This window comes from Hypomesus transpacificus, chromosome 24 (genome assembly GCF_021917145.1).
Source record: "Hypomesus transpacificus isolate Combined female chromosome 24, fHypTra1, whole genome shotgun sequence".
NCBI lineage: Eukaryota > Metazoa > Chordata > Actinopteri > Osmeriformes > Osmeridae > Hypomesus > Hypomesus transpacificus.
The window spans coordinates 2,257,595-2,281,439 of NC_061083.1; the positions used below are offsets into that span (position 1 = coordinate 2,257,595).

A 23,845-nucleotide genomic window follows, 5' to 3' on the forward strand; every position below is an offset into this window, starting at 1 on the left:
AATAAACAATAATGCAGGCTACGTATGGCCTAATCTTGTTGTCTCTTACCCTTTTTGAGTAGCCTAGCCTACTGCTGGTTTCCTGTGGTTGATGAGAAAGGCGGGGAGCGCGAGATTATTTGGGAGTGAATCCGGTAGTTGTGGCAGTATACTTCTTTAGTTTCAGTTGAAGCCAGCAGGGGTCCCTCTGAGACAAGGAGCTGTGTGCATTTATCATTAGCGGGTGTTCAGCGCACTGATATCCTCACAGCAAACGAGCGCACTGTCGTCCGTATTGTGTAGGTCTATTGTAGGGTAAAGTTACACATTGTGACAAAACGTTTAACACGAATGAAACATAAGCTATCACAAACAAATGCCATTGTTTATTGAATGTCCATGTTGCATTAAATTGTCTAAAGTTAATCTTGTCCGATAAAACGGATTATAAGTGCTTTCTTGGACAACTCAATTTACAGTTGATGAACTGAGGTGCATAGTTTAATGTAAACTTTAAAAGTATTTTATGCACGAAACACAGGCTAAATAGTTCTGCCAGGCCACTATCAGTGCGTCTTCTCTTGCTAAACATTTGAAAACGACAAAACTCCGAAATCACTCTTAATATGTAGCCTAGGTTGCCTACCTTTGTTCACTAGTGTCAGGACTTTAAAAAGTATTTGTTTTTGGACCGATTTATTTGCCAAGGTGAAAACATGATTTTAGGGTGTAAGTGAGACAATTGGCACCAAAGTTAATGCGAGGTAGACCTAGGAGTGGAAGTGACCAGGAGGGAGGGCGTAGCCTACTGTAATGCAAACATTAGGAAATAGGGGGGAGGGAGTTGGAGACGGGGACGGGGGGGACGCGGGGGGGAATGCTAGCAACACATGTGTCACAGAAGCGGTGTATAAGAACCAGGTATCACTGACCACGAGAGACCAGGGATTTCCTTGGTCAAAGACTAATTTATAGGAGTCTAACTACTTACTACTTTAAGTACTTAGATTACCCAGCCGATACCAAAGCATTGTCTAGCTACATTGTAGTACATACTTTAGTCCATAAGGTCAGTTTTAGGACACCTAAACTTTTCCTCGACGCTATCAATTACATTTCAAGAAGACAAAAAGTTCCAAGTAAGTTGTACTTTTTTACGTTTGGCTTATTTTCTTAAATGTTGTTGTACATTTAGTTACTGGTGGTGACAAAGAAGTCAGAATTACAGTACGCACACACGTGGCACGAGATTTTGACTTCTAATGTGTAGCCTATTCAAATCACATTGACTAAAATGACTTGTATCTATGTGTATTTGTGCTACTTCTTTTTATACTGGTTTGAATGCGCAAGTGTTTTAACTAGATTATTATATGGTTATGATTTGTGCAAAGTACAAATGAATATAATCGTTTCAGCTAGCCTGCCGCTAGCTTCCTGAATAAAAAAAGCTGCCACTTTTCGGAAGCGAATGGGTCTTTAGAGAACTAGTCAACATTTTCCATATCTAGATAAGTTGGTGTTATGGAGACGTGTCACACAGCAAACAGTGACCACACGTCCTTTTTGCTAATTGGAGATGCTTTAGGCTAGGGAGTTGAACATTTAGTCAATTAATTACTCTCCTAATTTAGTAAAGTCCCTACATCTCTACCACTCGCTGTGCGCTGGTAACCAGAAACTGGGTTGGGGTCGTGCCCGCGGAGAGACAGCTGCTCACGACCAAGGAGCAGGCAACCAGCATCGGGGGGTTTGCGGTTTTAAGGCTCCATAGGGAAGTACCCTTGGCGATCTGTTTATTTATTTACATCTTGAGAGGATAAAGAGTTTGCACGACGTCTTTTATGTCCTGTGGAAGTTGATAAACACTGCCGGTCAAGGTCAGAGAAAGTCCTAGTGAGAGTTGGAGACGGGGAGCCAAGATGAAACGAAACACGTGAGCGACATAGGGGCTATCATAATGCATTCTAACCCCATTATCTGGCCCGACACAGAATAGTAGTGCGTTAACACGTTGTGATAACACACTCACATCACAGCTCTAAGAGTTTAAGGGCTTTGCTACCAGCAATTTTCTGTTGCATCAGATTTGTATATTTGTCAGGAAGTCTCGATCCTTATTTGGGTATCACCTCTCACCTTTTGTGCTTGTGGTCAAACGAGGAACATACACTTCACCGTGTTAGCTTGAGAGTGCACACATGCCTGTAAATAGCTTCTAGTTGTAAATTACCTCTTTGTCACAGTCTCTTGGCAAACCTTTGTTTTGTGTTCACCCCCACAAGGATAATAAAGCTTCCAGAGGTGTGAAGCCTGCCTGACCAGTCTCAGTTGAAAACTGTAAAATGAGTTACATTGTAATACAGGCAAATCTTCCCCTCATGTATTGAACATCAAATGCAACAGTGTTGTATGCGAATGTTATGTGATTTACAACCATTTACGAACCAGACTTAAGAAAAGTATTGCACCAGAACCCTGCTCAGTGAAAGACTGAGTTGTTGGTGATGAAAGAAGTGTAAGCCTTGAAAGAAAAGAAAAGGCGGGAAAGATAAATAGTGTAATAGGTTGAAGAAAAGGACGTGTTTGTGTGCGTTCAAAGAGCCTCTGAAAATCGAGTCCATGTGACTAGACCGGTTCCATTCTGAGCTGATGTTGTTAACGTGTTAAGTGTTGTTGTGGAGAAAGGACGTTGTTGTTCCTGAATGTTGCCTATGAATAAGAAACAGCTTCATCTGAGCATGTGGTTGCAATCTGGAGTAACATAAAACCCCCCCCAAAATATTACAAGTCACTGTCTATGAAAGTCTGAAGACCAACAGGCCTACACAAGGTAAGCCATTTCCAGTCTGAAGGAGTTTCTAAGTGTCTATAGAAATGTAGCTCATTGTTGAGGGGGATAGAGAAGCGTGTGTGTGCGATTGTGATTCCGGCATGGGGTGTCGGTTACAAAAGAAATCCCCCTCTTTAAGAACTGGTCCGAGCACAAAGGAGGGTCGCTGAGCCATGTCTAATCACATTACACATGCGCAAGCGCGCACGCAGTCCTGACACGGCCATTCGAATGTGTTCTCCCTCCCTCGATTCCCTCAGAGGGGAACACACGCTCTCTGTCTCGCTCCGCCACAGTCGACACGTCACGCACAGACTCTTGCCAACACGAGCCCCATAAGGTCGCTGAGAGGGCTTCCTGTTGCAGGCAGTGGTCAGACACTTTAGCCCAAGCCAACGGACTAGCTTAGCCCCTCCTGGTTTGTCAACAGTCAAACGCTAATCTCGAACGCAACACCCCCACCAAACCTTCCCCACCCTCGCGCCCTGTTGTTACATCCCTAAACAGGCCGCTTCGAGTTTTATTTGTGTTTATCGGGCGCTGCGTGTTACGCTTGTGTATGCGTAGGGGGTCATGACTAGACAGTTGGAATCATTTCAGAGAGTGAGGTGACCTGTCGCCCTGGTAGATAGATTACCAGTGGGAAGCTGTTTGTGTTTGTAAGTGTGTGTACCCTTGGTGTGTGTATGAGGCTGGTCGTCCTTGGCGACCGACCAGATGTGGCCGTTACACAGAGAGAAAGCTGGGTCGGGCTCCACAGAAAGGCGTGTGTTGTTTGACGGTTTGGCTCCGTCAGGTCAGCGGCATCTCGTGGAATTTAAACGGCGATGCCTTGCCCTCCACAAACAGGTTGAACTGCTCGTTTTACAGTCGGCTTGGCTTAACCTCTGGCCCCTTACTCTCTCAATCCCTCCCCCTTTTCACGGATTCCTCTTCTCCCCCCCCGACTCTCTCCTTTCTGCCCTTTTCTCCCCTTCCTCCACCCCTCCACCTCCCCGGGAGCAGTCATGGCCCCCTCGCTCGCACAGGCCTACGGGAGGCGCTGGTGGATGGCGGTGACGGCGGTGCTGGAGAACCTGCTGTGTTCGGCCGTGCTGCTGGGCTGGGGCTCCCTGCTCATCATGCTGAAGAGGGAGGGCTTCTACTCGCACCTCTGCTTAGGTACAGCACACACACACACACAGAAACACACACACAGAAACACACACACAGAAACACACGCACACACACAGAAACACACACGCACAAACACACACGCACAAACACACACACACAGAAGCAGACATATTTTGAATCTGACTCACACGCTCGTGTTCACAGCCGCATTCTCTCAACATTCCCTGTCTCTCTCTCTCTCTGTCTCTCTCTCTCTCTATCCCTTCTCCCCATCTGCTGTGTCTCCCTCTTCGCTCCTCTCTCTTTGACCCCCTCCCTCCATCCCACAGAGGAAAACGACACCGTTGTCGCTAATGGGACCGTGTTGAATACGGAGGATTGGCTCAGCTGCGTGGAACAGGAAGAGATGCTGAATCTGGGCTTTACCATTGGCTCCTTCCTCCTCAGCGCCGCCACCCTGCCCCTCGGCATCCTCATGGACAAGTACGGGCCGCGCCCCCTGCGTCTCCTCGGCAGGTAACCACGGAGATCTGAAGTCAATCCCTGTATCCTAGTTTGCCGGCTACTAGGAGGAAACCGTTTATATAGCCCGTCCACCAGGGTGGGAGGGTGGCGCTTATTAGTCACCTTAAAGTTTGGTAGGTGCCCAACCCTGTTTCCAAACATATACCAATACTGGAGAGTCCTACCCCAATCCAGCTACTTAGCCAGCTACATCAGTGTTTCCCACACATAGACTAATTTGTGGCGGTGCGCCACAGAATCAACACCGGCCACCACACATTGCGTTTCGTAAAACATTTTTTTTAATCGCTATTTAGGCTAAAACACGCAGCGTATTTGTTCAGCTGCATTTCCTTTCCCCTGCTCTCCCTCCGTCTCTCTGTCACTCATGCGTCTTTCCCACATATGCACAGTCACAACGTCAGCATACGTTAGCAACAATGCCCCCCCCCCCCCCCCCCCGGTCTGACAACCACCACCCCTCCCCGCCACAATTACATTTCTAATCTGTGGGAAACACTGTACATGTTGTGGTAGATTAGCCTAATGAGTAAAAACATGCCGGCCGGAAAGCTGAATATGTACATTATATCAGAAATATAATAGTGGAGACGGAAGTTGATGCTTGGGTCAAGTTCAACCACATTCCTTGGAGTCGTGAAAGGCGAGATCTCGTACTGAGGAAGAGAAGCGTAAAAAAAAGAACAAAGTATCAATGAAAGCATGGACGCAGACCAGTGTGTTTGGTTCATGTGTCATGTGGAATCTGATATGCACATAACTGAGTGTGACACTGAGTTTGCCTTTTTAAAAGCCATGCGGGGTGATATCCGCCTTATAACCTAGATATTAGACTGAAAACTGTACACACTCACCCAGAGGATGTGGGTGGTAAAACAAGCCAAAACGGTTGTATCATGTAATAACTCTGACTGTCTCTTTAATGCAATAACCGGAATTTCTTGCCTGGCATCTCAGAATATCTTTGAAAAACGGTTGAGTTTGGCATTAGGTTATCATCACTCGTCTTAAATCGGTATCATTTTAAACAGTTTTGTAAGGATGACAGCAAAGTTTGACTTTATTGGAAAAGTCCATCAAGTTGAACAAGTTATGGGGGAACAATTGCGTTTGTCATAATTTTGCATGAAATAAATGACACTATATGCAAACAAGTGTGCAATAGCAGATTTAACACTACATCAATCTATCATTTGTGTCATAAAGAACTGTGATTTACAAAAATTGTAAATGGTTTACCACCCATGTGAAGACATTTGTTGCTAGATGCTATGCTGAGCTACGACGGACCTCAGTGATTTAGCCTGCATACAGAGTAGCCCCAGACAGTACACTTCTCTCTAGGCTCCAAACTAGAACCAAGAATGCCTCGTTCAGTGTTCTGCTTATCCTTTTCTACGTTTCATGTGTGCAAGGATATATGGGAGTATGTATTTGGAAGTCAGGTGGCTGAGTGGGTAGAGCATCGGGCTTGTAATCTGAAGGTTGCCAGTTCGATTCTCGGCTGGTGACGTTGTGTCCCTGGGCAAGGCACTTCACCCTACTTGCCTCGGGGAGAATGTCCCTGTACTTACTGTAAGTCGCTCTGGGTAAGAGCGTCTGCTAAATGACTAAATGTGACCGGATATTTTAGTACTGATCCTAATTACTACCCTACTTCTCTCGTCTCCCTCCATCTCTCTCTTGTTTGATCGCCTCCTGTCTCAACACTCCCTTTTCATGGGGGTGAAAGCCAGGCCATTTTGCCAAGTCTTGGATTTAATGTTGACATTCTTTCTCTCCACAGCTTCTGTTTTGGTCTCTCCTGTGCTATTATGTCACTGTCCTCCTATGACCCCAGTGGTGAGTAACACACACACACACACTCAAGCAAGTTTGACAATCTTCTCATTTCCAACCACTTCTTTCGACGTGACGACCTCTCTCTCTCTGCGCCCCCCCCCCCCTTCCTCCAGTCTTCTCCGCTCTCATCTTCCTCGCTCTCTCCTTCAACGGCTTCGGAGGGATCTGCCTGACCTTCACGTCCCTCACGGTGAGCGGTGACCCGAGCGCGGCAGGGGGACAGAGCCTAGAACACGACCAGAGTCGCCCCGAGTTCTGCATGGCAGAACACACACACGGTCCTCTCCAGTAGCTCCACTGTTTACCTTTCGTCAGAGTTTTGAAACGAGTGACGTACACCGGGACGCTTCCTCCTCTATTGACCTGGGAGTGACGGCCGGCCGCCAGGGTCACTCTCCAGAGAGAACAGAGCGGCGTGTCCCGTGTGTTTGTTTGCGTGCGTTTGTTTGTGCCGGCTGACGTGAGTTACCCTAGGCGCTTGTATTTTGAGTCTGAACAGGTGTTTGTGTGCGTGTGGCCTGTTTGAGTGTGTGTGGCTGTTTGTGTGTGTGTGTGTGTGTGTGTGAGAGAGAGACGAGGTATCTCCTGAGTTGCACATGACTGTTCCCCCGATGGAAAGTCTCTCACATGTTTTCCGGCCAATCAGAAGACCGGCCTCAGCGCACACCCTCGTGCTGTCTCCGCCCACCCACCTCTACCTAAAACACACAAGGGCACTACTGAGCACATTTGTTTTTTTTCTCTCTTCCTCCTCCACACCCCCTTTCTTTTTTCCCCCTCTCCACCTCTTTCCACTCCTCGCTCTCCTCTTCTCTCCCCCGTCACCCTTCGCGGCCTCCTCATCTGTTCCCTATCCCCCCACTCTCTCCCCCTCCCCCTTTCTCTCCTTCTCACTTTCACCTCCCTTTTCTCCCAGCAATCCACCTCAGTCCCACTGAGGGTCAAGTTCTCTCCGTTTGACACGATATCAGGAGGGAAAACCGGGAGCGCGTTTTTTTCCGAGTGGGTGTTCGTAGAGGTCAAAGGTCAGAGGCTAATCAGCGACAAATAGCCAGCCGCCCTCCGCATGTCGCTCTCCCGACCCCTGACCCTTCACCTGCGTGATGTCACGCCAAGGCTGGACGTTAAAGGAGCAGCACAAAGTCATGGGGGGGAGTCTATATTTAACACGCCGTCTCATCACACAAGTCCCTCTGTGACTGCTCAGGAACAAGACACATGCCAGGCATCTGGGCACCAACACACACACCCCCAGCTGCACGAAGGTCTTGGCACCGAGTTCAGTATTTGGCAACAGCAAACACTCAGAACCCCCAGGAGGTAGACTCGCTCACAGCTTGGCTGTGGAGCCCGTGTCGTCCTCGTGGCCCTACCCTCCCTCCCTCCCTCCTCAATGACACAACACACATTTATTATCATGCGCACACACACACACACACACACGAACACACAGTAAAGATGTTGACACATTTGCCCTCGTCTTTCCACCTCCCTTCTTTGTCCCTTCCCTCTGATTGGGTCGAACGGGTCCCACATTGTTGTTGCCGTTTGAAACGTAAGCCAAGCACAAGGACACACACATTCATTCCCACACACACACCCACTCATGGACACGCGCACAAACACATATCAACAGAGTGTCTGTGGAGGCGACACAGCCTCGTGTTGCGCGTTCAAATGTTGTTGTCCTGATATCCAGGTTCACAATGGTTCATGCACAACGTGGTCAACATTGGCAAGGTTTGGCCAGCCGAGAGATAGTCAAATGTGGGTACACATCACACCTAGACACTTGTCGTTGTACACAGAGTTGTAGCACTCACTGACCCCGCCACTCCACACACAAGTACATACTCACACTGTAGGCTATGGATGGGCACGAGGCCGAGCGCACGTTCTTCAATTTATCCAGCCGAGAAACCCGAACTAGAAGTAGGTTTCGAGGGCAGATGTCATATGGCTTCACAAGTTTCCACATGGAGCTTGCGTCGGCCCGACTTGGCCCAATTCTCAGCTATCCGTCTAACGTGGAGCGCCGCCGGCCGGCATGAGGCGCAGGCTGAGAGCTGGATGTGAAAAGGGCCAATTCATATGTATTCAGTCGACGTTTTGTGTTTAGGATTAAGGGGAAATTGGGTTATGTTAAAGATTATTGGGATTACGATGGTCAGGTTAAAGTGTTTAGGATTGGGGTTAAGACATGGAGTCCTTCCCACCGTTGAGACTGAAGGGGCCGTTCCCAAACCTCGAAGGTGCAGTTTGAGGTTTGGGGAGGCTCTTCCATTATATAGAAGAGACAGACTTGAGAGAGAGACCATGGAGTCACATGGGAGACAGGGATATAGAGACCGACATTAGCGAGAGAAACCGTAGAGAGAAAGACAGAGACCCGAAAGAACGAGATGACAATAGAACGAGACGAGAGAGAGGCGATGGTAGATGTAGATTTGTCGTGCGGATGTCCGAGGTAATTAGATGAAGCAGCTCTTAATCAAGGTTACGGGCTTCCCGTCGTAAAATAAACTCCACAGTTGAGTTTAATTTCCAATGTGACGTTGACCTCCTTCTCCTTTTCTCACACAATCTCTCCAATGTACACATATTCTTTGAATGATGTACCTAACATGTATTTAACAATTCTGAGTAACTCGAGGTGCTGTCTCTTTCTTGTATCCCTCTTTCTCTCTGTCGGTCTCCAAAGTTCTCACCGAAGGTCTCACGTTTCCTCTTGTGTACCTGACTTGTCAAATCTACTTGATGTGAATGGGTTTCACATTGATTTAATGGTAGCCTCTCCTCCACACACACACACAAATGCACACACACACACATTCCGCCGGGGAACATATTCTCCCGTGAAGTTTCTCCCCAAAGAACACCCTGTCTATCTCCCTCGCTCTCTCCCAAAGAACAGCTCCACACAAACACACACACACCCAGAGACGCTGAGCCGTGGCCTCCACTGGGCCCTGACAGGAGCTGTCACAGACTTCGTCGGGATTGGCATCTAACATGGCTCGAACAAGTTGACTTTGACATTTGTAAGAGACGTAAACTTCAGTACTTAAATACCTAATGGCCCCTCTCGCCTTGTATTCCAAAATAAACACACCCACCGATCAGCGGCCCAGAAGTCCACGCCCCGGGACGCCGAGTATGTCCGTTCTCAGAAACGCTGAAAGAGAGGGGGTGTTTAGCCGGGTCACGCTCAGCCATCTCCTTCCCCAACGTACCTGCCGAGGAGTTGTGTAACGTCCCGCCGCTGCTTGCGCGCCACCCTGCAGTGGGAGAGCATGGCAAACAGGAGCCAGACTGACATCTTCACACACTCAAACACGCTCCATTCATGACCCCCAGTCACGTTGCAGTGTGCTCGGCCGCACGAGACCCCAACAGAGCCCCCGAAACGTTCACGTTCTAGAATGTTCCGGTGACCTCGGTTGTTTAAACTCATCACGGACGCCTCGTATTCGTCCCACTTCTGACTGTTCATTCAGGTGAAGGAGAGACTTTCCTTTGTTCCTTGGGATTCATTTCACACTGTTCTCAAGGGTCAACTAGCTCGAAGCTGTAGGCCCAACAGTATATTAAGAGAATTGAGGTGTTCTATTGGGGGTGAGACAGACTGGTACAGAACTCACAGGCGCTACCTAGTTCCACATAGAACATAGATCCAGTGCCATGCTTCCGGCCTAATCTGATCAATCCAAGAGCGTAATTCTGTTTGTACAAGGATTAGAGAGAGCTAATCAGAGCTATAGGAAATGTAAGAACCCCCAAATCCTCTTTTCGCTCCTGTCATACAAGAATCCGTCAGAATTTGCGACCGGAAAATTTGGAATCCTCTTCGGACTACGCCTAACTAAACTATGGGATTACATCATGTGGTGCTTCAATTCATGTCTGCTGCCGCTGAAAGTTGAACTTTCTAATGTAATTTGTCTATTGCCAGAGAAATCTGTTGGCAGGCCCACGATTAACACACACACACACAAAAAAGAAATCTATTTCAATGAGTCAGAATCAGTCTGTCCTCTAGTGGTTGCATTGAATCCCTGCACTCTCAACTCATCAAGAGCAGAATGTTGTGTTCAGTGAGTAATAGAACCCCAGTAGTTCATGTACCTCTCTGACAAACAGCTGTATCTCTGTGGGATTTTGGGTATTCTCCATGTTTTGTGTCAATGGTATCTAACTTTAATCCCTTCTCTCTCTCTCTCTCTCTCTCTCTCTCTCTCTCTCTCTCTCTCTCTCTCTCCCCCCCCCTACCCTCAGCTGCCCAACATGTTTGGCAGTCTGAGCTCCACCATCATGTCTCTGATGATTGGCTCCTACGCCTCCTCCGCCGTCACCTTCCCTGGAGTCAAGGTATTATGTCATCCAAAGGGGGGATGCAACTTCACCCGTGCGTCTCCGCGCCAAAGAAGCCGAATGTGGAAAACTGGAAGGTTCCGTGGCTTAAAGCGACGCTCTTTTCTAACCCCCCCCCCCCCCCCCCCCCCTCTCTGTTTGCGCCAGCTGATCTATGACGCGGGCGTGTCGTTCCAAGTGATCATGTGGGTGTGGACGGGGCTAGCCGGCTTGGTGTTCATCAACTGCTTCCTGAACTGGCCCGTGGAGGGCTTCCCCACACCCGACGAGGTCGACTACAGGTCAGCGACGTTCTTAGAACCACCCCTGGAACGCTGAAGCACCGATTGTTTCGGGGAGAGAAAAAAAACGTCACCGGAACTCTGGGACAAGCACATTCTGAAATACACCTGGAATAGCAGCTGTATGTGATTTGGTTTGTTTCTCTCCCTTCCCTCTCTCCTTCCCTCTCTCCTCCCCTCTCTCCTTCCCTCTCTCCTCCCTCGGTCTGTGGTGAACAGGAAGCAGTTCTCCCTGCCTGCCGGGGCTGCCGGAGAGGGGGAGGCGGTCGGGGAGAAGCTCAGCCAGAAGAACGGAGACGTCAGGCATTCCTTGGAGAAACTCCCCGAAGCGTCAGACGCACAGAGTGAGTCTGGAACCCCTCACACGCGCACACACACACACACACAAGGGCGATTTTATCGCGGGTGCAGGGGGTGCATTTGCACCCCCTACTGTTGGGATGAAACAGATTAAACTGTAATGGGAAAAAAACAATGAAATGATTTTAGAACATTTTAAAGTGATGCCAGAGTTGTATGTTCTATCATGGTTTGTTGTACCTCTAATGATTCATTTAAAATGTTAAGACCTACTATTAATTTGGGGCATGTTTTTTGTAAGCAAGAAAATACATTTGCTTCCCTTTGCACCCCCACTTTTAAAAGCTAGAATTGCCGACGCACACACACACCTGGAACACAGAATATGTCCAGGTGCTGAGAAACAAATTCACGCAGGGCCAACTTTCTTCTTTATCTTTAGGATCGTCTGTTTACCACTGTCTCTATCCCCCCCTCCCCTCCCTCCTTCTCAGACGCCGTCTCATTCCGCAGCTCTGTCTTCTCGCCCATATTCCTGTGGAGTCTGATCACCATGGGGATGTCCCAGCTGCGCATCATCTTCTTTATGGGCGCCATGAACAAGATGCTGGAGTTCCAGGTCACCCACGGCGACCCCCACCGTGAGTAACCCTTCAGCGAAGTCACATGTCTGGTCTCAAAGTCGCGTGTACGACAAAAGTTGTTTGTGTTACAGTCCCAATGCAATCTATTCTTGGGCGTGATAATGCTTTGATATAGATCAAGGTTTTCACCACATTTGTGTGTTGGATATGTACGAGGAAAACCAGTAACTTTAAATGCACAGTGTTAGTTTATTAGCTAAGTAGTAAGATGATCAGAACAATAATAATGCAACACAATCAAATACAAACATACCTTCAGAGCAATCGTTAACGAAGGTATTCACAATAAAATGAGGAGCCTAACGCACCGGATCTCGTACAGTAAACACAACTCAAAGTGATTGGGATAGCTTCGCCATATATACACCCAAACCTGCATGCGAAAATAGGGACACCGGCCATATGAAAGAAAGGTTGCCTAACATACAAATTCTAATTGGACCATCACCGGTTTACTCAATCAAGGCTGCAGTAGACCAAGTGGGATGCCTTTGCAAGACATGGGAATACGTAAACACATTTTGGACTACTGCATGCACAAACTCTGTAAACCCTGCAAATAAACATGTCACACCATTAAAAGTATTACTAGAATGTAATACGTAAAATAAGAAACTAAATCATATCAAACTGTTTAGAACTATATCTACATGGACACAACTTGTAACTATAATTTCAGAGTCTTTCTCGGTCCACCTTCCTCTTCAACTGTTCAGACCACCTCTCCAGAGGTGTGTCATTAAGGTGTGATGGTCATTTGAACATGACAGTCCCTTGGGTGCAAATGAACGACTGTCCCAGACAAGTGTCTGAGTGACCAGTGACAAAGGGGCTGTATCATGCAGGTCTCTGCCAATACAGCCTTACACTGGAGGAATGCTGTGATACTGTGATAGTGCTGTGATACTGTGATAGTGCTGTGATACTGTGATAGTGCTGTGATACTGTGACAGTGCTGTGATAGAGTGATAGTGCTGTGATACTGTGATAGTGCTGTGATGCTGTGACAGTGCTGTGATACTGTGATAGTGCTGTGATACTGTGACAGTGCTGTGATACTGTGACAGTGCTGTGATACTGTGACAGTGCTGTGATACTGTGATAGTGCTGTGATACTGTGATAGTGCTGTGATACTGTGATAGTGCTGTGATAGAGTGATAACGCTGTGATGTCTGCTGTGTCTCCAGCCTCCGAGGTCATCGCCCATGAAGCACAGAAGAAAGGTGAGAAGCTGCCTCTTGTTCTAGCTACATATGGATCTAACAAGAGAGCACCTCACTGCATACTGCTGGAATACATGTTTGGTATTTAAGTATGTGTGTGTGTGTGTGTGTGTCTCCTCAGTGGATTTCTACTCGTCCATCTTTGGCACCCTGCAGCTGCTCTGTCTGGTCACCTGCCCTCTGATTGGCTACATCATGGACTGGAAGATGAAGGAGTGCAAGGAGGAAAAGAACGGCGTGACGGAGAAGAAGTAAGAGAAGGAGGGAGGGAAGAGAGGGGGAGGGGGAGGTTAGGGCGGTGGATAGATGGAAAAAGGTTGGGAGGGAAGGGGGGGGGCAGGGAGGGAGCGAGATTGGAGGATAAAGGGAAGAGATTGGAGAGAGAGAATTGGATTTAGGAGCGTGTGACTGAAAGAAAGACGGCCAGAATAAGAGAGAGAACACATCGACAACAGAGAATTGGGGACGAGTGCCATGTAAACAAAGCGACTAAATGAGTTGATGAGGCAAGGTGTCCCCGCCCACGCTCATGCTCCGTGTCCAATCCCAGGCAGCCGCTGAGAGACGCCAAGATCCAGAAGCTGACCAACGCCATGAGGGCTTTCGTCCTCACCAACCTGCTGCTGCTGATCTTTGGCATACTCTGCCTCATAGACAACCTGCCCCTACAGGTACACACACACACACACACATCATTCAGCTCAACAACCAACATCCCCAGCCCACATCACTCTCAACCTAATGAGTGACTCTTGCGTCTGTTGTCGCTGTCTCTAGATCCTGACGTTCATCCTGCACACCATGGTCAGGGGCTTCATCCACTCCTGCTGTGGAGGCCTGTACGCTGCTGTGTGAGTACTGCAGCCGCCCTCCTACACTCCTCTGTACCGCTGCATTAGGACTGAAGTAGCTGGAACATAGGAGCACTCCTATTCTAAACCATACTACTATACTGTAGTAGCTGGAACATAGCAGCACTCCTATTCTAAACCATACTACTATACTCTAGTAGCTGGAACATAGCAGCACTCCTATTCTAAACCATACTTCTATACTCTAGTAGCTGGAACATAGCACACTCCTATTCTAAACCATACTACTATATTGTAGTAGCTGGAACATAGCAGCACTCCAATACTAAACCATACTACTATACTCTAGTAGCTGGAACATAGCAGCACTCCTATTCTAAACCATACTTCTATACTCTAGTAGCTGGAACATAGCACACTCCTATTCTAAACCATACTACTATACTGTAGTAGCTGGAACATAGCAGCACTCCTATACTAAACCATACTACTATACTGTAGTAGCTGGAACATAGCAGCACTCCTATTCTAAACCATACTACTATACTGTAGTAGCTGGAACATAGCAGCACTCCTATACTAAACCATACGACTATACTCTCTTGGACCGTTCCCCTCGCTGTGGAAAGACCTGCTGAAAAGCCCTTTAGGGGCTGCGAGGGCTCCCTCACTGGCTCTGTCTCACTTCCTCCCGCTCCTTCTTCTTTGGTTGTCCCTCTCTCAGGTATCCCTCCAACCACTTTGGGACTCTGACGGGGCTCCAGTCGATGATCAGCGCTCTGTTTGCTCTGCTGCAGCAGCCCCTCTTCATCCTCATGGTGGGAACACTGAACGGGGACGCCTACTGGGTGAGTCGCACGCACAGTAACACACACGCAGCGTCACACGCACAGTAACACACACCGTCACACGCACAGTAACACACACACACCGTCACACACAGGTCTAGCAGCGGTGTTTGAAATCATGGCGTTTATAACACATTTAATATGTACATCTGCTGCGCGCACACACATCCCCTTTACAAGCTTAACATTCAATAACCCATCAATAAATCGTACATTTCTACTGAACATCTTTGTTACGCCGTGTAATTGGCTGATTCTGTTTTTGTCCATCAGATTAACCTAGGGATGCTCATCTTCTCATTGGCTGGCTTCCTGTTGCCTGGATACCTGTTCTACCATCGCAGATGCCTGATAAAGCAAAAGGTGGCCCGAGATGAGCAAACCATTGGCCAAGAGAGAGAGGCTCTAAACCACTCAGAGACCAACGGCTACAAACACCATGGCAACGGACACAGCATCCAGGAATCTTAGGGCCGGACTTCCAGAGAAAGGCCTCACTGAGGATTGTGGGAAGTGTGGTTTCCTCAAGTACCACACAGTTGCTTGCTAAAGCAATTCCGTCAGCATTCATGTTTTCTTATATTTCAAGAATGAAGTTAGCGTAGGCTAATTGTAGTGTCTGGTTTTGCTGACTATCAGTTAAGCGATATACTTTCAGGTTAATTTCAGGTCATTCTTGAAATTGGTGATTTGCTCAGAGGTGCATTCAAAAGAAATTGTGTCCTAGATTTGCTGTTATTAAATTATATTTATTCAGGCAATTTTCTTATTTTTTAAGAAGAAAAATCGAAATGTCTTGTTCAAATGAAGAAGCCTCGAATGTAACTCTGCTGCAGATGCCTGCACACGTTGTATGACCAGTGTCAGCCATAGTTCCTTTGACACTTGAAATACTGTATCAGCACATTACTTCTGCTATGAACACTCAATCCGTGCTAACACCAAAGATTAATTATACTCTAGTATTTGTAATATAACCTAGAAATCATACCAAAATACCAAATATTATGTCCCATAATATTTCAATTTTTACAGATGATCTCATACATCCACATCCTCCAGATTGAGAGGTGGCCCAAGGCATGCTCGTGATCTGGAGTGCAGACAGTTACACATGGTGCACCCAAGTTGACAGCTGGTAGAGACAAGAGACACAACTACCTCTAGAAATCACTCTTTACAATCAGCACCCGTACTCTAATTAAAAATAAAAGAAAATTGTGATTGATGACAGGCAAGCTTTAAGACTGAAAGTTTGAACTACATGAATCACTTCAGATTTACGCACAGGAACACTTGTTAAAATGTATTTTTTACGTTTTATCTGCTTATGTGTGTTAAAAAGGGATTTACTGTATTTTTTTAGCAAATGTATTATTCTTTTTAGCGTCATGATTAATAATTGTAATTTGATGTGTGTTCTGCTTATTTGAGCCATGTGAGCCAAACTGGGCAGGTTTTTGTAAATAGATATATAAGGTTTCTTTCTCATTTATTCTGGTATTTTACTGTACATATTTTACCAATGGAATGTTATACAACACAACTGTCTGAAACTAAACTTGGGGCCCTGTTATCGAAGTACCAAATAGTTAAGTATCCAGGATAAGACATTTTTTTTTAGAATTGCAATATGCATTTTTTGCCTTGTGTGAAACTAGATATATTTGAGATACATCTCACCATATGCAATATGATACCATCGGGTACACGTCATTTATATGCAATTATTAATGCTAGTTGAGGGCAGTGACTGAACATGGGAGTTTTATTGGTGTGATCTCCACACCGTTACCTGAAATCACTCCAACACATTGGATTGAATGTACATAAAAACACAACTGCCACTTTTCTAGGGGTTATACATGTTTGGTCTTCACTGCAACATGCAGAAGAGGGTTTGGTCTGTACTGCAACATGCAGAACAGGGTTTGGTTCACAGTCCTCTCTCAGTCTGCAGCAAACTACAATCACTTGGATTTCAAGTGCTGAACTCAAACCAGTAAATGATCCTGTTTATCTGATTTTATAAACCTTTGTTTATTTCACTTGCAGTTTCTGCTTGTAGAACATCAACTGACTTGTACTATTTTCCTCATGGGAATGTAAGTTTGCCATTTCATGTAACCTATTGTATTCAACGAGTGTCAGGGGGGAAATGTCAGCCTTCCTCGTCATTCGAAGTCTATTGCTTGTGCATACCGTTTCAATTAATAAACAATGTAGATAATAACAGGACTGTCTGAGTACACTTTACACTCCCATTTGACGATTCTCTAAATGAAGTCAAAGTATAAATAGAACACAGAATTATTAATAATAATAACCAAAGTTTATTGGAATATAATGTCTGTTCAGAGAAAATGACAAACTGGAAAAGTGACAGACTCACATACGTACTCAATCAAACCATCACAGTTTGGGATTCTGTCTGCTACTGTTCTACTGTAACATAGCAACAAAGCTCTGGCATTTACACATCCAAACTCAAAACACACACTTTTATATCTCTCATAGACAAACATGCATTTGCATACAGTCTCACGATGGCATTGCTTCCTCTCGAAGGCACATTTGTGCCTTCTAGAACACACACACAAAGCTGTCTTGCACATGCATGCCCACAGACGCACACACACACACACACACTTCTGATCTTCTCAGCAGTCTATCTGAGGCTGTTGCTGTTTGGCTGAGAGCCTGCCAGTCCAGGATGATCTGGACTGTGACGGTTCTGGAAAGAGAGAATCGAAACCCACATTAGAAGGACAACAGGACGCCATCAACAGAAACAAAACTTTGTATGGATAAGTGTACGTTTCAAATCTGTTTTCCCGTTCCCGCTCCACAGTCTGTTTTTGGCTGAGGGATCGTCAAGATAGTCGTTTGTACCTTTTTCTTTTTCTTATCCTTCTTTTTCTTCTTGCGGTCCGGGTCATCATCCCTCTTTTTCTTCTTCTTCTTGGGGTCAGAGTCTGATGGGGTCTCTGTGAAGAGGAGGGGAACGGAGGAGAGACTGGAGGATAAGTGGGACTGATGAGAGAGAGAGAGAGAGAGAGACGGAGAGAGACAGAGAGAGAGGGGGGAGACAGAGAGAGAGGGGGAGGGGGGGGAGACATACCTTGTGGTATGGGGTCCTGTGGTCGGTGGTGTTTGTGCTTGTGTTTGCTCTTCTTCTTTGGGGGCTGGATGTGCATTAGTCTGTACTGCTCTGGAAGCTGGAAAACACACACACAAACACAGGAAAAGGTTGGTGAATGTTAGAGAAGAAACGTCATTGAAATTGCTAAAATAGCAAGTGGTCAAGTTCATTAAGCAGGCAGACTGTGTGTGTGTGTGTGGGGAGGGGGGTCTTTACCGGCCCAGTGTGCAGTCTGAAGCCAGTGAGGAGCGCTCCAGTCAGGGGGCTGAAGGAGTTCCCACACACCGGTGGCTTCTCTATCAGAGACCGCAGTGAACTCCCATCCTGAGTACCCGGACAGTCAATCATACCTAGAGAAATGGTAGAGCAGACAGATTGAATACAACAACAACAAAAATGGTGGAAGAAGTAGTGAATGAGATGAGTGGTGTAGGTCGAATAGTGTGAGGATGAGCATGGTGTATCGTTGCGTGGTGTTTCTTATTTTTCTCACCTGGTAACTCTGGCAGGAAGTTACTTAGCTTTTCCTTTACCTTCTTCCCACAGAACTTATTGTAGGCGTGTTCTAGGTTATAATGGGTGATCAGGTTGGTGTTGCCCGTTAGCTCGTTGCCCACTACAAAACATACAGAGCGAGTCTGTCAACAACGTCCAGAGATGGGGCAGTGTAGGGAACCGTCTACAATGATCAAGTCAGCCTCCTCAAAGGCAATGGAATTAGTAGTTATATAAATAACGTATATAAATAACGTAACATATTTTAATGTTTTGTGTTCAAGGTGAAGATTAGTGATGTTTCGGTCCCCGGCCATTACAACCGATAATAATAGCTTACTAATACAGAGTTATGGCCAACACAGAGGCACAGTACTACACAACTAAACATTAGGTAAGGCATCATTTAACAGTTTAAGCACACAACTGATATGTATTTTTTGACGAGAATCCCAACATACCCGGTAATTCTCGCAGTAAATAGAATGGTTCGTTCATGGCTCCCGGTTTTCGTAGCATAGGCCCCTCATCCCCGAGCTGGGGTGGCATTTGAGCCGCCATGGGGACTTGATTTTGAGGGAGAGGCGGTGGTGGCTTTCCTGGTCCGAATCCCAGAGTTGACGAGCCGGGAGGTCCCTGAGCCTCATTTTGCCCAAAGAGAGTTGAATACATTTCCGTCATATCTGCCGTGTGTAAGACATTTAAATTGCTCAAACTTCTTTTTCTACAACAAGCTTGCCAGAAGTAGTTATGTACCCATGTATCTGCGATGTTCCAGTAACAACCGCTTTACTCTTCCTAGCCACTCAGTCTAGGCCACAACCCCTTCTTTGTGGCATATTTCTACTGCAGTTTACCGTATTATTGCGAATAGTTGTCCTCAAACTGCTTGGGGGCTACATAATGTAGTTTTGAGGACAATTTATTTGAGTATTGAGAGTGATGATATAAAAAAAATTACATTGTGTCTTTAGCCGATGGCATTTATTTCAGGATAAAATGTACAAACATAAATGTATAACTGTAGGCTACATATAGTCAAAATTAGAGAGAAAAAAAAGAAAAATTGTGTGATTTTATGCTTGATCATAAAGAACAGTCAAACATCAAAGGTATCCGGTGGGCAGAAGGAGGAGGCCTGTGCCTGAAATTCACTGATAGATGCCTAGAAGAACGAGACAGACAATTACAAACGTGGTAAACGTACGTGTGTCAATGTTAGTGGAGCTCAGGTAGGCTACTAACGGTATTCAATCATTCTTTCTTGCAAATCATTCTTTCTTCAAAATCTTATACTGATTATCTCTCTCTCACTCTCACCTTCCACTCATCCACAGCTGCTGTGATGCGCTGCTCTGTCTGAGTAAGACCCTCCCTGCCCGCCTGCACTCTCTGAGCCAGACCAGCGTTCTCCTTCTGGATCCTCTTCAGCTCTTGTTGAAGGAAGGCCTTCTGCTTCAGGTAGTATGGCATCACGAAGCTGCACAGGTCCTGCTCAGGAACTCCACTGGGACGCCTGAGGGGATGTAAGCAGAACATGAGTTCTGTATGCAGCATGCACCCTCAATGTTAGACATGGAAGGAGAATACATTATGAAAAGGCACACGGAGAACGTCACTGACCATGCTGGTTCTGAGCTGTCCTTGGCTTTCTCTTCTAGGTTGTCCAACTCATTCAGCTTACACTGCAGCTCCCCCTCTTCAATCAGTTTGTTGATATCCTCCTGTAAAGTTGCCAAGAAGTGGACCGACAGGCAGTTACAGTTAGTTAGACAGTAACTGTAAGTGTCGAAAACATGCTACATTGTCTTCATGTAGCTGGTGCTTTTATCCAAAAGTGACGCAGCCTAAGGTGAAAGTAGGCCTGCAGCAGAAGATCAAGGATCTGAAGTTCATAGTTCTACGGTATTTTGGACTGTGTTTGTGGGCTATACCGCATCGCAAAATAACCACATTTCAGGAACCAAATCATTAACTAAATATGTTTATCCTTTAAAGTAATTTACCTGTATGGTTCTCTGCAAATCTTCTATGAACTGCTTGTGAATGTTCTCTGTCAATTGAGGGTCCTTCTTGTAGAACGGATGGAACGTGCGTGCAAATCTGTGGAAACTGACACAGCGAGAGGCCTCAACAACTCAAGTCTGCTTCTGTAGCTGAATAAATGATCGTCTGGCATTTATGTCAACACCTCCGTAATCTATGAAAGTGTGAATGGCATGTACATACCTAGCATCAAATATAAACTTCTGCAAGCTTTTCTCCACAACTTTATTGAACAGCAGTAGCCTTTTCATTTCTGGCTCCGGCCGGCCAAACAGCTGCGAATCATTCTTTGGACCCGTCGACCGCGATTCTGCCTCTGTTGCGTTATTAGTTTGATCCTTTGTGTTTCCCCGCTGGGCAATAATTTGCTCTTCCCCGTTTGTCTCCATGTTTCAGCTACTTTGTTGATATTTTACACTACCCGCCGAAACGTCGACGACGTCTAGCTACGGAGAGTCACAAGGTACATTCAACTAGTTGGTAAATTTGCATTGACACGCAAGCGCAGTCTTCTGTCAGATGTCACGCTCCTTCACGCACTGAGCTTCAGCTGTCACTTCCCTCCCCCCTTCTCCCCTTCTCCTACCCACAGTTGCATGCGGGAACATGGGCTTAATCACAGGAGTTTGTGCTTTCTTTTACCATTTACCACAAATATACAAATGGCTTCTAAAACCGTATTATATCGCATCAGTCCTCATGTGTGCCGCATTCCCCATAATTCGGAAGGCACCGGGACTGTGCGAGCACTTGCCAACTGAACGGGACGACGGGAATTCGTGCAACTTCGACTGGGTGAGTACTGGGGGGCAGGCAGTGTTGTACTCTAGATTAGTTCAATAGAGGACTACACTTGCAGCATAACCATCTCCATCCTTTATTACAGAGAGAAGTGGAGATACTCATGTTCCTCAGTGCAATAGTTATGATGAAGAACAGGAGAGCAAGTGGGTAAAGTGCACACACACACGTTTGAGGACAGGTGTGAGGTGTGTGTGGCCCACACATGATACCACACTGAATGTCTCTTCACATTTACACAAATAGTAAATACACACACACACTTTTATGCACCATGGAAGTTATTCAAAAAGAATAAGAAGTTATTTCCTCGGAGAGGAAACATAGAGAGATGTGGTTGTCTTGTTGCGGGTCGAGCAACTGTAGATTCCAAGTGGTTTGTCATGTTATTCTGGGACCCCTTCCTCCATTTTCCAACCAATGGCATGTCCCCCCCCTTGCCTCCCCCTTCACTCCCCAGTCACCCTGGAGCAACACCTGGGGAATCTGTTCCTGTTCACTAAAGTGGCCAATGTCATCCTCTTCTTCAGGGTGGACATTCGACTGGGCATCTTCTACCTCGCCCTGTGTGTCGGTGAGCGACCACTATCATCTCACCACATCACCATAGTCCCTGTTATTCAGTCCTGGATATTCAGTCCAGGAGTTAGTTCAGCAGAACATAATGTGTCCTTGCCTCTGATGTGAGTTCAGTGAAGAGCAGAACCTTATCTGACTGTCTGGTATTCAAGCAGAAAGTCCCCTGGAAAGGTACATTTGAGGAACAGAATCTTTGTTGATTGGAACGCAAATTCATTCTGGGCCTTTCTGTGTTCCACCACTACAGCCTTCCTCATGACCTGCAAAGTCCCGGTCTACATGGGCCCAGAGTATATCAAGTATTTCAGTGACAAGACCATTGATGTGAGTGGGACTGGTAACCAACCATACGTGTCAGCCGGGACTATTGCTGATCCAGTCTTGACGAGTAGTTTGTACACAGAGTAAAACTCAGCATTTTAACATTTGTTATTTTAGTAGATGCCTGTATTCACAGTGATGTCCAATTGTGCTTACTGTAAAGTGAAAACAGCGAATGATCAGTAGTAGTATAACTACATCATATCTGAAGTATAGTAACTTGGATGACATTACATCACACCTTCAGTCAACACTACGGATCGGGGTCTGATCATTTTGACCTTAGAACTGCAAAATGACAAAGGAGTAAATACCATTGTTAAGTCAAGGCATCCAAGCAGTCGTAGACTCATGGTATAAGTTTACAACTGAGGATCAATGATTCATTACTGCTCTGCTAATCCACTGACCTAGTGATCTAAGGGAATTGAACCTGGTGTAATCGGATGTCACCTGCTCTGATCCCTGGACACAGGAGGAGCTGCAGAAGGATAGCCGCATCACCTGGATCGTTGAGTTTTACGCCAACTGGTCCGCCGAGTGCCAGGCCTTCGCGCCCGTCTTTGCCGACCTCTCCCTGAAGTAAGACTGTCGAGAGAGCAGCAGATCCGCCCCCTTCTGGGTGCCGCCCGTGCCTAACTTCTTCACACATCCTCTCTTGGGCAGGTATAACTGTGATGGTCTGCGGTTTGGGAAGGTGGACATCGGCCGATATGGTGAAGTGTCGGAGAGGTAAAAGCGGGAAGTGTTAACCCAATGTTGTGCATGTCTCACAACTCCATCTGCAGACTCTGTAGAGCAGCATCCCATTTCACCTTTTGGTTTATTGGTTTACTCTCTTTGCAGGTACAGGGTTAGCACCTCCCCCCTGGCGAGGCAGCTACCCTCATTGGTGCTTTTCCAGGGCGGGCAGGAAGTCATGAGACGCCCAATTGTGGACAACAAGAGACGCGCAGTGTCATGGACTTTCAATGAAGTCTGTATTCCGAGAAGTTGTGTGTGTGTGTGTGTGTGTGAGAGAGAACTGTCCCTCGTTTACACGTAGTTTTCATTTAATTTTTCTCAGGAAAACATCATCCGTGAGTTCAACCTGAATGAGCTGTTCCAGAAGTGTAAGAAGCTGGGTAAGGGGGAGAGGGGAGAGGAGCAGGACCCCTCTCTGCCTGAGGAGGGCGACAATGAGCCACAGGCCGATTCAACCAACCCAAAAGAGCCAACGGAAAGCAAGAAAGACAAGTGAGGAGAGTAGAGATATGGTGTTAAGTGCCATTGTAAACACCAACACACAGTACAACTCTTATTATATATTAACCATGGCAAACAAAAAGGAGTACTCAGTGACATGTTAGCGACATCTAAACATTTCAGTTTTGAAGTCTTAAATTATTTGTGTAAAATTCTGCCTATTTGACATTTGTAAAAAACAGTTGAAAATGTAATGACTTGTCACATACTTGCCTTTTACATCATTTACCTGGAGCGTTTCTGTATACTACTGTGTTTATTAGTGCTTACCTGCATCCTTTGTACACATTCGTATAATAATGGTTAATGCCAAATGATAAAGCCAATCCTTCCATTTGAATAAAATAATACATTTTCAGTCCTCCATGGCCTTTTTTCATCCCAGATTGAAAACTTCCCCAGGGTACATCCCATAATATCACATGTATGAGCGATGGACAA

At 46.3% G+C, this 23,845-nt stretch overlaps 4 protein-coding genes across 4 annotated transcripts; 2 read left to right on the forward strand and 2 right to left on the reverse strand.

Annotated features, from left to right (window-relative positions):
• Positions 1–837: 837 nt before the first annotated feature.
• Positions 838–17,008, forward strand: slc43a1a (solute carrier family 43 member 1a). Its single transcript, XM_047048626.1, has 15 exons — positions 838–1,118; positions 3,818–3,973; positions 4,258–4,444; positions 6,240–6,295; positions 6,409–6,485; positions 10,571–10,663; positions 10,814–10,947; positions 11,167–11,291; positions 11,742–11,888; positions 13,080–13,115; positions 13,237–13,366; positions 13,666–13,786; positions 13,893–13,966; positions 14,652–14,775; positions 15,049–17,008. The coding sequence occupies exons 2-15, from the start codon at positions 3,820–3,822 to the stop codon at positions 15,244–15,246; spliced, it is 1,656 nt and encodes a 551-aa protein (XP_046904582.1). The 5' UTR covers positions 838–1,118; positions 3,818–3,819; the 3' UTR covers positions 15,247–17,008.
• A 77-nt stretch (positions 17,009–17,085) lies between these two features.
• Positions 17,086–19,268, reverse strand: med19a (mediator complex subunit 19a). Its single transcript, XM_047048628.1, has 6 exons — positions 18,874–19,268; positions 18,411–18,533; positions 18,134–18,267; positions 17,897–17,993; positions 17,668–17,762; positions 17,086–17,509 (listed from the first exon to the last, which is right to left on the reverse strand). Exons 1-6 carry the CDS (start codon positions 19,091–19,093, stop codon positions 17,444–17,446), a joined length of 735 nt encoding a protein of 244 aa, XP_046904584.1. The 5' UTR covers positions 19,094–19,268; the 3' UTR covers positions 17,086–17,443.
• Positions 19,269–19,361: 93 nt separating this feature from the next.
• si:dkey-6i22.5 (polyamine-modulated factor 1) lies at positions 19,362–20,947 on the reverse strand. The gene is made up of 5 exons (XM_047048630.1): positions 20,642–20,947; positions 20,419–20,524; positions 20,036–20,136; positions 19,733–19,928; positions 19,362–19,577 (listed from the first exon to the last, which is right to left on the reverse strand). The coding sequence occupies exons 1-5, from the start codon at positions 20,845–20,847 to the stop codon at positions 19,512–19,514; spliced, it is 675 nt and encodes a 224-aa protein (XP_046904586.1). The 5' UTR covers positions 20,848–20,947; the 3' UTR covers positions 19,362–19,511.
• Positions 20,948–20,966: 19 nt separating this feature from the next.
• tmx2a (thioredoxin-related transmembrane protein 2a) lies at positions 20,967–23,761 on the forward strand. Its single transcript, XM_047048627.1, has 8 exons — positions 20,967–21,253; positions 21,345–21,405; positions 21,720–21,833; positions 22,086–22,162; positions 22,635–22,741; positions 22,826–22,891; positions 23,006–23,135; positions 23,226–23,761. Exons 1-8 carry the CDS (start codon positions 21,065–21,067, stop codon positions 23,397–23,399), a joined length of 918 nt encoding a protein of 305 aa, XP_046904583.1. The 5' UTR covers positions 20,967–21,064; the 3' UTR covers positions 23,400–23,761.
• The last annotated feature ends 84 nt before the right edge of the window (positions 23,762–23,845 follow it).

What these genes read in the sequence shown, in the direction of transcription:
- tmx2a (XM_047048627.1), top strand. Translation starts at nt 21,065, where the DNA reads ATGGGCTTAATCACAGGAGTTTGTGCTTTCTTTTACCATTTACCACAA. An exon ending in TCAGTGACAAGACCATTGAT is followed by an intron (nt 22,163 to 22,634) that starts GTGAGTGGGACT and finishes CCCTGGACACAG; the next exon opens with GAGGAGCTGCAGAAGGATAG. An exon ending in TTTGCCGACCTCTCCCTGAA is followed by an intron (nt 22,742 to 22,825) that starts GTAAGACTGTCG and finishes TCTCTTGGGCAG; the next exon opens with GTATAACTGTGATGGTCTGC.
- med19a (XM_047048628.1), bottom strand. Translation starts at nt 19,093, where the DNA reads ATGACGGAAATGTATTCAACTCTCTTTGGGCAAAATGAGGCTCAGGGA. An exon ending in TTTACTGCGAGAATTACCGG is followed by an intron (nt 18,534 to 18,873) that starts GTATGTTGGGAT and finishes TATGTTTTGTAG; the next exon opens with TGGGCAACGAGCTAACGGGC. An exon ending in ACAGGACCCCATACCACAAG is followed by an intron (nt 17,763 to 17,896) that starts GTATGTCTCCCC and finishes TCCTCTTCACAG; the next exon opens with AGACCCCATCAGACTCTGAC.
- slc43a1a (XM_047048626.1), top strand. Translation starts at nt 3,820, where the DNA reads ATGGCCCCCTCGCTCGCACAGGCCTACGGGAGGCGCTGGTGGATGGCG. An exon ending in GTCCTCCTATGACCCCAGTG is followed by an intron (nt 6,296 to 6,408) that starts GTGAGTAACACA and finishes CCCTTCCTCCAG; the next exon opens with TCTTCTCCGCTCTCATCTTC. An exon ending in CGAAGCGTCAGACGCACAGA is followed by an intron (nt 11,292 to 11,741) that starts GTGAGTCTGGAA and finishes CCTCCTTCTCAG; the next exon opens with ACGCCGTCTCATTCCGCAGC.
- si:dkey-6i22.5 (XM_047048630.1), bottom strand. Translation starts at nt 20,847, where the DNA reads ATGGAGACAAACGGGGAAGAGCAAATTATTGCCCAGCGGGGAAACACA. An exon ending in ATTTGCAGAGAACCATACAG is followed by an intron (nt 20,137 to 20,418) that starts GTAAATTACTTT and finishes GCAACTTTACAG; the next exon opens with GAGGATATCAACAAACTGAT. An exon ending in GACAGCTCAGAACCAGCATG is followed by an intron (nt 19,929 to 20,035) that starts GTCAGTGACGTT and finishes ACATCCCCTCAG; the next exon opens with GCGTCCCAGTGGAGTTCCTG.